Genomic DNA, 13,676 nt, shown 5'->3' with positions numbered 1-13,676 from the left:
ATTTATTACCTTTTTACGGGGACTAAGGAGGCTGGCAAGCCCCTGAAATGGTGGCCTAAAAGCTATAGGGTCAAGAAAACCTGTTTGTGTTCCTGACCCAATAATGTTCCTTTAAGTAGGGCCCTGGACCCTGGATTTAGGCACCTGTGTCAGAGAGGGGTGCACGCACACTTCCTATTTCAGTCAGTTAAAGGGGGTATCCCCTAATTTCTAGATGAGTGCAGACTGGGAAAATATAGGCACTCTAGACATCCAGAAATTGTCGAATTGGCCAACATATGGTTGTAGTATGCAATTTGTATTTTGATGCAATTATAGTGCGTCCATTGGGCTACAGTTTAGCATAAAGACAAACGCAGGTAGCTATTTACAAAGCCAGCAAATTGTAAGTCAAATAAAGTGAATTAGAAATCTTGGCCAACTCTGTTTCCAACTTTGCTATTTTAGCTTAACATTTTCAGTTCCCTGGGCAGTTTCTGGTTTAGTTGAAGTGCTTCCATGATGAAAATAGCACTTTAAATCATGACCTTGATTCTGTGCTGGGCAAATTTGTAGTAAATGTATCCAGTAATCTGTCTTTGTTTACAAATGAGTAGCAACATTATGAAGTTTTCACGGGAAGTGACCTAGTTAAAATAGTAAGTTTGGCACTGTGCTGCATTCAGAAGAATTCCGTATAATAGCCTTTTATTTTTAAGGCATGCTTTTACATTGTTGTCTGCCTGTAAACAGGTCCTAAACCGGCCTAATGATCTTAAAGGACAACTTAACTATGGCATCTTCTGATAGAATACCTAAAAGTGCTGTTTAACCCCTTAAGGACACATGACATGTGTGACATGTCATGATTCCCTTTTATTCCAGAAGTTTGGTCCTTAAGGGGTTAAAAATAGCCAGCCATTAAAATGTGACATTGGCTGGCTTTGTATTACCATTGCATTAATTGCAGCACATACCAAGGTATCACACATTACATTTCTACTTATTTGTAAACCTCTCTTAATTTTGGTTCGCTCCATTTACATTATTTTTCAGAATTAGACTTTAGTTACCTCTGTATACTTGTGCCCATGAGTTTGGTAAATGCAGCTCCAAGTCACAGTGCGTTGTGTTTAGAATTGTCATTTTAGGTCCTTTCCAAAGTTTACACATTGCTTATTGCTAATGTTTCTCTATTGTAATTATAACATCTCTGTATCAAATGCATAAGGATATCTTAACCCTTTTACAATCTGCCTTATACTATTCGCATTTCTATAGTGCCATCTTGCACAACACTTTACAATTGTAGAAAGTGGGTATTTCGAGACAACGAACGTTTAAAAATATTATAATATATAATGATTTGAGGTAGGTGGATATATATATATATATAGTTAGGTGTCATGTAATGTTGAAGTGGTGGTTTTCAGTACATACAAGGAGCACATAAATGAATTTCACTATACTTCTACTCCTTCAGATAACAAAACTGATGGAATTGTTAATGTCGGTCTGTTATTACTCCTTTCACATGACAACGTTTATTATTTGTGTCCACACTTTTTAAAGGTGTCTTTTATTAGGTTGAACAGCACCTCTTTGTGACTGAATCCATCAGTCCTCTTTCCATATTGGTTTCAGCTGTGTGTTTTTGTTTTTATTTTAATTGGAAAAAAATGTTGGCTCTTCCGATGTTGGCTATTTTGTGAATATATTTCAGTTATATTTGTTTAAATGGATTTGATGTGCTTGTAAAGTAGTTTGTGTATGCAAAATACACTTGACTATAAATATATAATGAACCCTAAATATTTGTTGGTACAGATAATCTATCCTCTCCTTTTGAACCCCATCCTTAAATAATAAAGATCAGTATCCCATTTTTTTTTAAAATTTTTTTGCAATGGAAATCAGCTAGGTAGCAAGCAGCTTTGATTTAACCCCTGTGCTGCACTAAGGTGTACGTTGGTGCTTTCTACACTAAATAAAATATTTTAGGCTTTATCCTAATATATTTTTATATCCTTATTTATATCCTTATATATATAATATATATATCCTTATATTTTTCATTGATAAACACACACACACACACACACACACACACACACACACTTGGAAGTGTTTATTATACAATCCGTTCTTTTTAAAGCCACACCATGCAGAAGAAGCTTGAACATCCATATGATCCTAAAATGTATATTATTTTGATTTGGCTTGTTTGTAACTGTGGGTGGTTTCTTTATATGTGTGCAATGCATAATGAAAAAATCTTGTTAAATGATCCAAACAAAATCCCCAAAAGTTACATTACAAGTTGCAAAATCTCTTTGGGAGGAAGGTCAGGAGAGGGTGTTTCAGAGATTGTCACTTGTGTAAAAGACAATAACCTCCCCCACACATTGACTGTATGCAGGAATGTGTGATTGTGTGATGTTTTAAATACCACCTTGTGGACTGGGCTGGGTAAATTTAAAATTATCTTTCTTTATATCCCCCTACCCTTTGTAAACCTAGATAAGTCATTGTAAATCTTTATCAGATAGGTCCTCAAATCCCCGTTCAGGGAGAAAATCTACTATTTGTAAAATAAATTCCCGAATTCTAGGAATGTCTTATTTTATTTAGAATTTTCAAACCAACCAGTTTAAACGGGTTTGAAGTAATATAAAGTATAATGAAGTAAAAGCTATATTCTTACTTTTTGCTCCAGTGTTATTTCTAATGGAGTATAAAAACTATAAATTTTTTGTGGAAATGGCGTGTGCGCCTGTGTGTAAACACACACAGGCGCACACACAAAATTGATAGATGCACCATAGCAAAATAGAAAATGATAGAAACACCATTCATTGGTTACCAAGCTATAACTACTTCCAGAAATAAAATGAAAAGTGTAGAGAATTGCATAAATAACAGGCGTGGGGGTTAATGGTGTATAAGCTAGGACTATGTTAAGAGACCTGCAACAAATAAATGGGCTACTTAAGAGACATACGGGGTATTGAATTATTCTCTTAAATGAATTGGTATAGACTGTGTGCGTAAATCATATAAGGCGATATAGGTGGGCAACCTGTCTCCAAAAGAGACAAATAAGTTCTCAGCAGTGGTGCACATCCCATGCCCACCACACTAATAGCAACACTCTTTGGTATTTGGGCCTTAGTACAGTGTCAAGAAAATGTCCCATACAGGAATTGCAATTTTACCCCAAGTTATTAAGCAATAACAAGCTAGTCCTTTGCCTGATAAGACCAGTATCAAGTAATTGTTCTTTAGAAAAATACTTAAATATCGACAGGGAGCCACATTTTGACACCCTTGATATAGAGCAGGGGTAGGCAACCTCTGGCACTCCAGATGTTGTGGACTACATACCCAATAATGCCCTTACACCCATAATGCTGGCAAAGCAACATGGGAGGTGTAGTCCAAAACATCTGGAGTGCCGGAGGTTGGTTATGCCTGATATAGTTGATAATCTGTTATGGTCCCAGCCCTACTCTTGCAATTTTACGTTTAGGGTAGATTACCTTTAATTACCTAAATAAAAGCGAAAATAGCTACTTTTATCTTCGTGTAAATTATGAATTGTTTTTGCTGTGAGCCAACCCAGTGGCTGCCCTTGTCAAGCCACCATGCTGGCTTTCTTACAGTACCCTCTATGACTATGTGTCTGTGGAAACCATACATTTTCTATAATGCGTGTTGGGTGCTAGCCTGATTTGTTTATCATTTGGATTACTGCAAGACTGCAAATGTACATGTCTTACCACTTTTTTTTTTTTTTTTTTTTTTGCATAATTACTTTTAGAATTAACAGTTCAAATTTCTTAATTTGAAAAAAATGATGAACTGAATATGTTTATAATTTCTTGATTGCTTATTGGTGCATATTAACTAAATCAATGGAAGCGTCCAATGCTCCTGATACTTTTTGTTTGATATTCTGCTCTTTCACCTCCTTTTCCATCATGACAGGATTTTCTTCATAAAGCAAAGTAGGCACTAACCTGGAGCGCCACTATTTTTGGTCTGCCAAATAATGGATGTTTTCCAGTTATTTTTTCCATTTTTGTAGTGAACTATGTCCACATCAAGGAAATATCTAGTTGGTTTGAGCGGGCTTTATCTCATCTTTTATTCATAAACCCTTTATATTTATTTTCATCATTTATTCTGGGTCATCCTCTGATCTATATCAGCCAGTGATTAATCTATAAATCCACCTATTTAAATTTAGTAAATTATTCATCAATTTCTGTAGCAATATAGCTCCTTGAGTTATATTTTATTTTTCTAAGAAGGGTTTGTAGGAGACAATGAGAATTTAACCTGTAAAGGAACATTTTAGCTTTTTTTTTTATATCTCCTGGTACATCCTTGGATTAAAGTGACACTCCAGACTCCTAAAGCCCCCCGCCCCCTACCTCCCCCTAATAAAAAGTGCAGATTTCAATAAAAATGTACACCTTTTTTTTTTTTTTATATATATATAAATTAACCTGGATACACCCATGGGCTTTCAAGTAGACAACAGTTAATTTTACTTCCTGGTTTGGTTAGCTCAATGCAACTGACTTCAAGGGGTAGCAATTGCTCAGAGCACCTGGCTTACAAAGACTTCTCATTGTGCCGCACTGGGCTGATTGGATAGCCACAAAAAGTCTGGACGGGGCTTAAAGGGGAGAACTTGCAAAGGCAGCAGATGAGAACTTCAGGTTTTGCAAGCTGATTTTAGATATATCACCAGTTATATCACCCCTTTCTCCTCCAATTTTGGGGTATTGAAAAGTGTCAGTTCAAATTCTTACTGGCATCATTCCATGCATTGAACAGCTCTGTGGAATTTGTTGGAGCTTCATAAATAATACATTTTCTTTATTTATTTTTCCCGTTACTTTTTCTTTTTGTAAAAAAAAAAAAAAAAAGCCTAAATCTGGAATATCCAAAAGGTTAAAATGTTTGATAATGTTAAATATTTGTTAGTGGGACCACCTGAAAGACTGGTTGGACAACCCTAGATGATAGCAAGCTAAACAAGACCTGCATCTAGTTAATGATTTAACAGCCGTCTGTTACTTGTAATACAAAAGGTGCAATTTACAAAGTTCTGAATTAGCACTCCATTGCAGAATTTGGGTAAGACTGCTAAAAGGTCAAATCCATTATGAGTATTTTAGAAGAGGCATTCTGTGTACAAACTGAGATATGTTACTTGCATAGAAATTTGGTTTGCTTTTCAACAAACCAAATGACACATAATTCAAGTGGAAAAGTATAGGATTTTGTTTATCAACATGCACATTCCCCCCCAATCAGGGCCCAATTTACATCGGGGCTGATGGAGCTACAGCTCCATGCCCCTACCCTAGAATAAGCCCAGAAGGCCGGCAAGGAGCAATGGCAGGCCCGGGCTGGCCACTGGGCAAACAATGGCCAGGGGCCAAGGCGAGCAGGGAAGATCAGATCCATTACCGGCCAGTAGGGAGATCAAAGATCTCCCTCACCGGCCCAAAGGCATTTTGCTGCAGCCACCAGAGAGGAGGACGCAGGAGCTCCAGCGGGTCCATCCTCTTGCGAGGTTGGAGCATTGTAGCAGTTACCATAGCAATGCTCCGGTCTCGCACGAGTGAACTCTATCCTCAGGCTAGAGTTCACTCACCACTAGGACCACCATGGATTGCAGCAAGATCCTCTCTTCCTGGACAAACGTAAGAAGGTAGAGGGACATATATTGTATTAATCTGCCCTCCATACACAAGAACACACTGCACCACACACACACACACTGCACCCCTCACACATACACACATATATTTTAAATGTTTCTGTTGTGGCACTTGTTGTAATGGTAATTAAAATATTTAATTTGTTAGTAAAAATTGCTTTGCTTTTTTATTTTATATATTATGTATATATTTTGATAAATAGGCCAGCAAAATCCTGAGCACCAGGCCCATGATGCTCTTAATCCTGCCCTGCCCCCAATTTGTTAATTTTGGGTTAAATTTGGTTATTTGCTCACTATATGTTGGCATGAATTCTTTTTCAAACCAGCATTTTGAATGCATGAAGCTGAAATGTGGCTCAGTAGTACAGAAGTGATGATATTTAAAAAGAGATCTGTTAACCCCTAACAAGGAGGGAGAAGCCCGGGTTTCATCTACCTTTTTATTTTTTCATCCCAAGTGTGCAAAGTGTCACAAGTTGGGAGTGGGGGGGAGGTAGTGCAAAACCCCTACCGCAAATGAGTCTTGGTTTCAGCATTCTTCTCTGGGCAGTGTGCCACTCGTGAAGTGGGATAAGAAAATGTATGCAATGCTCCCACATTAACCAAAATTGATTTGGAGGGAACACTTGCCTATTCAGATCAATAAAATCAAAGTAATATTTAATGTATGCTTCAGACCCATTGGACTACCTATTAAGATGAAGGAACAATGCAGTGGCACCTCTGTTCCCACGTGCTGCAGGATATAAGCCACCAGGCTTAGCCTTTTACCAAAGACTGGGCAAAGGGTTCTTTGGCCATTATATTATATCCCTCTTGTTAAGTAGAATACTAAAGGAAGACCTATTTCTTGACACACAAAGTGACAGTGGGACTGGGTATTTACTAGACACTGGACCAAAGGGGTGGGGGGGGGGTGGGGGCAAGCCACCTAAATGGTGGGTTAAACACTATAGGGTCAGGAATACATGTTTGTGTTTCTGACCCTATAGTGTTCCTTCAAGCTCATTGGCTGAGAGTATCAGTCGGTCACTGTCGGCCAGCGAGCAAAGCCCTGAATCGCAGGCAGAGAAGAATTTTGGGTGTTATATTGCTTGAATTGTTCCTTGAAGTGTAGATCACATGATTTCCACATGAAAAAATAACATTGGTAATTGTCCTTTATTTCACCAAAATGAATGCGCAATAGAAGTGTTAACAGGAGCATTTTAGCGCAAATTGCCAAACTTTGCTGGAAAAACATTCTTCTGTTTTACATGGTGATTGCTCATTATTTAGTGCTTTGTTTGGTAATTGGTTAACTCTAAACCTATGATATTTTCTTACTTTTTGTTTAAATTTAAAAAAAAAAAAAAAAAAAATCTGCATGTGAGTCATTCTTCGAGTACACTTATTTTTAAGTCAGGATTTCTATATCCAAGGAGTTTTTCTTATATAAATATGCTGTACTTCTCTTTACAGGAAAACATGGTTAGAGCTCAAATCTGAGTACTTGGCACTACAGAGGGCCAGCATGGCCTCCCTTAAGAGATCTCTGCATGAAACAATTTCTGCCTCGACTGGGGATATGGAAACAGAGTCTGTGGTTCAGGATCCAAAATTGAACAATGAGAAAGGTACTTACATAATTTACATTGTGTTTTGTAAAATTATGTATATACAATATGGTTATTGGTGAAATTAAGGTGTTGTATATCTAATACTTATTTTTAATATAACAACATGGATTTGAAATGCAACAGTATTTAAAATGGATAAGTGATCATTTGAGAGTTTTTTTTTTTTTTCCTTTTATACATTTTGAAAGATGGGAATTGGAATGTGTTTTGTCCATTTTAGGAAACCAAATTTACTAATAATGTTTATCTTTTTGTTCCATTTCCATAAACTGATTACACTGAGTGGTTTTATTTATACAAGTTACAGCATACATGGAAAGCTTGAATAATTTTTATGTTTTTATTTTTTTGGTCAAGCCAATTTAAGTGTTTGACATAAAACATGAGATCACAGATTGCCAGAATTGGAACTACAAGTAAGCTATATTGGTTATGGTGTGCATTTATTCTGCAGCATTAATTTTGCTTTTGGCGTTTTTTTTTTTTTGTTTTTTTTTTTTCAGATATTGCAAAGAACGAGTCGCTAGGACCCCAGTTTGTCAGTGGAGTCATTGTCAAGATAACCAGTGTAGATCCTCTGCCAGGTCGTAAACTTGTTAAGGTAATCGCACTTCCTATATTTGTGGCTCAGTTTCATGTTGTTTAGTATAAGTGCAATCAGTTTTATTTCTGCATAAACATTTTATGTGACAACACTGGTGCAGTGGTTCTTCTCCAAAACAAGACATTATATGAGGGGCTACGAAGAGTCAAGGAAGTCAGAAAGAGTAGAGGTTAAAAGGGTATGGGGAGGAGATCTAGCAACAGAGGCATAAGTAAAGTCAGGCCAGGAGGGGCTGTGAATGGAGAGTGGGGAGCTACCAGATAGCCTGGTTACCACCAATGTAAGAGGAGTGGAGTGGTATATTTGTAGGTGTAATAAACCCCTAATCTCCATAATACTCTCATCAGGGATTAAAATCCCATATCCTACACAACTAGACACGCTTTAAATATTTCTCACCACTGCAAACCTGGAGGGTCTATGTCAGGGATGCCTAAAAAGTAAGTATGACATAGATCAGGGGTGCCCGAAAGGTAGATCCCCAACTTTCATGATGCTTTGTCGTTCTAATAGCATGCAAGTCATTATTGGAGTTGCCGTTCTATAACATCTGAGGATCTACATTTTGGGTGCCCCTGATCTATGTCATACTTACCAGGGGTGAATTTCTACTGCCATGGTGAAAGTTTTGCTTGCCAATGTCTGGTGGTGAGAGAAAATTGAGACATGCTTACCATATTTATGGCACTATGAGGCCATAAGCCCCTATGTGGTTCCTTTGCTCTGTTGGAGTGATGGAGGACTTCTGCTCTTCCAGAGTACCTGGGCCAGGGATTTGGCTGCATTCAATGTGTGTTTAAGAATTTTAATGAAAGAAAATCGGGAGCGTGATACGGTTGAGTAGTACTGCAGTATGTAAAGGGATTCATCAGATAGCATAATCAGCAACTAGTTCCTTTCCAGAAGGGTTTAAACAGCCACTAACTCCACCAGATCTGCAAAATAGTCCCAGTATGCTGATCACACCTCACCACATATCTGAGTGGTCACTATACATAGCTTGCATAAGTGGTGTCCTGCGATACCACCATTATGTCATTTTATGCTCCATTTTATTCCAGCCTTAAAGGGGAAAGGTTGTTTTCCTAGCTCTGTACCTCTGAATTGGTATGGGTGCCTATAGTGACCCTTTAATGTATTTCTCTTACTTGTTAAATTTTCGGCTTCCATTTTGAGGACAATTTCACCTTTCCAAACCACTCTTGCAAACAATTAACTTCAACAAAATACAATTGTAAAGCTGTGTGCCCTGAGTATCTATATACATTTGTATCCCTCATATATGTGCAATCATGTTACCACTAATGGGTAGTTTGCTGCCGAAGTGGGTTATCCCAACTCACAGAAAATACTTTTTGTTTAACTTTCATTTATTTTTCTGCAGGTATTGGTTTTGGATGTTATAAACTATCAATTTCAGAGAGATAAAAAATGTAGAATCCACACGGTCACGACATGATCAACTTAACCTTATGAGTACCAGAAGATTGTGCTGTACTTCACTTTCTATTGTATCACCAAACACACTAGCACTTATTGAGTGAAATGATTTCAGAACAGACATTGGATATATGACAAATGAAAAGATACAGCACAAATATTTGTTGATCGCTTCGCAAGTGGTCCAACATTAGTTGTGAAAGACATTTCCATTCATAGAGATGTGCTTTCTGTTGAGCTGAGCTCACAGAGTTTCAAATTGTGAAAATACCATCTCTTGCTTTTATAAAAATTATTTGTCCAAAATGGTTAAAAGATAATTGGCATTTCCTCAAACAATTCTGAGCATGATTGTAAGGAGGTGTACCCGTAAGTGAAGTTTGTTTGTATTGGTGAAGGATTCAATTTGATATAGGTGGTGTTAATATAGTCATTCTATGAAAGTATGAAGACGGACGTCAGTGGTGTGCTAATCCGAGAGCTCACTGTAGTGTGCTTGGCAGATATCTAATTACACTCTTTTTCATTCTTATGTAACTAAGATTCCTATTTGGATGTCTTGTGTGCTATAGATGTCACTTAATTCACAATCCTTTTGGTGCTTCTTTGCAGAATCCCTCTGCATTAGATGCTACTTCACTCAACTAACGTCACAATCACAGAGTGTCCTTAGCTTATTGCTGTCTATTATGGAGTATACGGTTTTTATAGCATGACATTTCTAGAATAATTACCGGTATATAATTGGTGACTTTTCACGGGATTCAAAATGTAGAGATTACACTTTTTTTTTTTTTTTTACAGCAAGAGTTATCTTATTTTGATTTTTGATTTTTTTTTTTTATAGAGGGTCTTCATTAAAAATCGCATTTCTTGTTATTATAATCAAACCTGTTGAAGTATAAACACAAAAGCATCATGATTTTTTTGCAACTGCTGTGTAATTTTATCAGCATTCAACTGTCCAAATAATGTACAATCCCCTAAGGATCTTGCAGTGTTGTAGTTTTCTCTCTCATCTCCTCTTTAAAGACTGCAAATATGTTTGTTTTGTTTAAGAGGTCCACCCCCCTTTATGAAACTCTACCCTTTTTCAACATGTACACTGAAATAGGGATCAACCGATATCAGGGCCGTCTTAAGCATTGATTGGACCCTGCGCAAGCATTTCCTTGGGCCCCCTTGATCATGCCCTTCCCCCCACACACTTCCACTCCCTGGCTTGCAATCACGCCCTCCACCATAATACAGTGGCAGAACTAATGTAGAGAGGACCCTGGTGCAAGACATTTTTTTGGGGCCTCCCCTCTAGCGCTGGAGTTGAGAATATAGATCCTTATCTGTTGTACAATTCCCTCAATGCAAGCTGGGGATCTACCATTTGGCCATTCTTGCAGGGCTGTATTTGTGTGCAGTGTTTGTACATTTGAATGTGAGCATGTTGTTGTATAGATATGTACAAAGGATCAGCGCTAATATACTAGACCTTACAGAGATAAATATAAGGCAACACATCTAAAAAATAGGGTTCCCTCACAGGCCCTATAGAGTAGGGAAAAAAAAGTGAAGGGGAAGGCGGTGCCACAGGTGAAAAAAAACCCTGATTATAAACTATACAAGATACTATATAAGAGAGAATACATACAAGATTAAAAAAAAAAAAAAAGAGTTGGAAATATGGATAATGAATAATAAACTTTTTGCTGTATTTATCAGGCATAGACTCTTTTGGACTTACTTTTTGGACTCTTGATTAGTATGTATGTAGAATAGTGTACAATATGAATAAACTATAGTTTTGCGATTTCATTAAAACACAATATTCCCCTTATCCACTGACGCCAGTAATGTGTAGAGTACAGAAATACCTCGGCATAAGGCTGTCTGCTTTGCGCAGAGCTCCTCGAACGGGTAGGGCGGTCTGTGCAGTTGTATTTGGTTTGCGATTTGTGGAATGGTAGTGGCGCAGCTGATGATATGTCCCCTACTAGTGTTTGCAGAGGAACTAAGTTGTCTCCCTGGCATAGGTCTGTGAGGCAGATATATGGACACTTTCTGAGAAATTCCCGTGCCAGTCTGCCTTGCCCAGCCGGAAAATCCGGGTTGTTCGAAATAGGGAGCATTGGGCCATTAGCTGTCGTGTTGGTGTACCTGAAACGGATTTGGTTCCAGACTTTCACTGTAGCCCCTATAAATGCCTGTTTGTTGATAATACCTCTGGAAGCCACATCAGGGAGCCACACCACCGCTGGAACGCTCCTTCCAGTCATCAAGATTCGACCACATCTTCTGCAAAGTAGAATTATGCCATTCCACTGTCCTTGACAAATGGGTTGCTCGATAGTAGTTCAGGAACAATGGTAGTCCCAGGCCTCCTTCACGTTTAGAGGTCATCAACTGCGTCATAGGTAGCAGAGGTCTATGTCCCTTCCAGACGAAGGCCACCAACGCTGAGTTCAGGGACTTAAAGAAGGCTGGTGGGAGAGTCCTAGGAAGCATCAGAAATAGGTAGAGCATCCTTGAAAGCACATTCATTTTGACAGCGTTTATATGCCCGTCAATTAAAAATATGGGAATCCACAAACCGAGGTATTTGCAGTTGGTGCACCACCGAAATTTAAAGTTGTCTGAAAGGTGTTCCAGGTGTCGCGGAGCTACTGTGATGTTGAGGGCTTCCGAATGATCAAAATTCCGTTTAAAGTTGCTCAGCACGCCACACTTCTTAAATTCCTCGATGATATTCGGAACTGTTATCAGTGGTTATGTCACGAAGAACAGTAGGTCGTCCGCAAACACTGATATTTTGTGTTCTTGTCCGGAATATCGGAATCCATGGATGGAGGGGTTGTTTCTGATCGCCTCCTGGCGGGTGCCATTTGTAATCTGCACTGTTGAGGAAAGACCTCCGTTGACACGCACCCTTGCAGGGGGTGTCGAATATAGAGCCCTTATCCATTTACAGAAGGTCTCACTGAAGCCCATTTTCTCTCGTGTCAGGAGCATGAACTGCCAGTCCACCCGGTCAAAGGCCTTCTCCACGTCCGTGATGTTCAAAATCCGGATGGAGTTTTTTCTTTAGCCTCCCTCCCAGGGACAAAGCCACTTTGGTCCAGGTCAATCAAAGATGGTAGAGCCGGTTTCAAGTGTGTTGCTACGATATTTGCAAGTAATTTGCAGACACAATTCAGCAGGGAGATCGGCCTGTAACTAGTGCATTGCTCTGGATCTTTACCCTCTTTTGGAAGGATAGTGATGTGTGCCATGAGTGATTCCATCCCTAGTTTATCCCTCTGCAGGAGGGAATTGAATGCCGTCTGCATGTGTGGTAGTAGATCTTCTCTGCATTTTTTTTTATAGTACTGCAGGGGAAAGCCATCCAGACTCTGTGCTCTGCCCATTTTGGTTGTTTTAAGAGCCACCTGTAGATAATCAAGTGATATTTCCTTGTCTAATACTGCGGAGCACTCCGCGGGCAGTTTCTTCTTGACATACGAGTCGAGGTATGTGCCCATGGTGGTGTGGCGTGTTGTTGCGTCCTGTGGGGGTTTCGCCTCTGTTATATTATATAGTGTGTTGTAATATTTGTAAAACTCGTCAGCCATCTCCGTAGGGTGCTCAGTGGTCTTTTGGGTCTAAACCCATATATTTGGTATATGAAAACGCTCTTGTTTTCTCTTCAGCATCTTCGTCAGTAGACTGCCATTTTTGTTGGATTGTTTGCCAAAGTAACATCTACATTTCTGGAACGTGAGGAACTGTTGCTGGTTAAGTAAGATCTTCAGGTCTTTCCTGGCATCCAGCAGGAGTTTGAAGTCACCGTTGATTTATGTCTCTGCTCTAGCGTCCTGATCGTGGTTAACAGTGATCGTAGCTGCTACGATCTGGCCTTTTCTTTTTTTAGCAGCGCCAATTTCGATGCTTCACCCCTCACCACACTATTGTGCGCCTCCCAGACTACCATTGGGGGCGTCTCCGGGTTGACATTATTGGAGAAGTATTGAGCGAGGGATTCTTGAATTGTTGTGACTACATCAACCTCTAGTAGCAACGATTCGCTTAAGTGCCAAGGTCGCTCTGCTTGAACAGTGGGGATTCCATGCAGAAACTTACTGGGGTGTGTTTTATGCAATTATTTTTTTTTATTTGTAAGCTTTCTTTGTTTTTAGTTTGTTTGTTGTTTGTTTTTTTGTTCACTCACAGTAAATTACATTACCCATCTAGTGATTGTGCTGAAATCTGCTCTATTTTTCTCTATCTACACATGTTCTTAAAGAAAACAATGTTTATGTCTATG

At 38.8% G+C, this 13,676-nt stretch overlaps 1 protein-coding gene across 2 annotated transcripts in view; it reads left to right on the top strand.

The window, feature by feature from the left end:
• The window catches only part of LARP7 (La ribonucleoprotein 7, transcriptional regulator), a 100,434-nt gene that overhangs the window by 78,987 nt on the left and 7,771 nt on the right, over positions 1-13,676 (top strand). For both annotated transcript variants that reach the window (XM_063458339.1, XM_063458338.1), the window contains 2 exons: positions 7,181-7,335; positions 7,842-7,939. In XM_063458339.1, the coding sequence (XP_063314409.1) occupies positions 7,181-7,335; positions 7,842-7,939 (253 nt within the window). The remainder of the gene's footprint in view (positions 1-7,180; positions 7,336-7,841; positions 7,940-13,676) is intronic.

The sequence above is a fragment of the Pelobates fuscus genome, chromosome 6 (assembly GCF_036172605.1).
Source record: "Pelobates fuscus isolate aPelFus1 chromosome 6, aPelFus1.pri, whole genome shotgun sequence".
In the NCBI taxonomy this organism is placed as follows: Eukaryota; Metazoa; Chordata; class Amphibia; order Anura; family Pelobatidae; genus Pelobates; species Pelobates fuscus.
The sequence above is the reverse complement of the archived record's forward strand: the minus strand, read 5'-3'. Positions and strand labels throughout refer to the sequence as shown.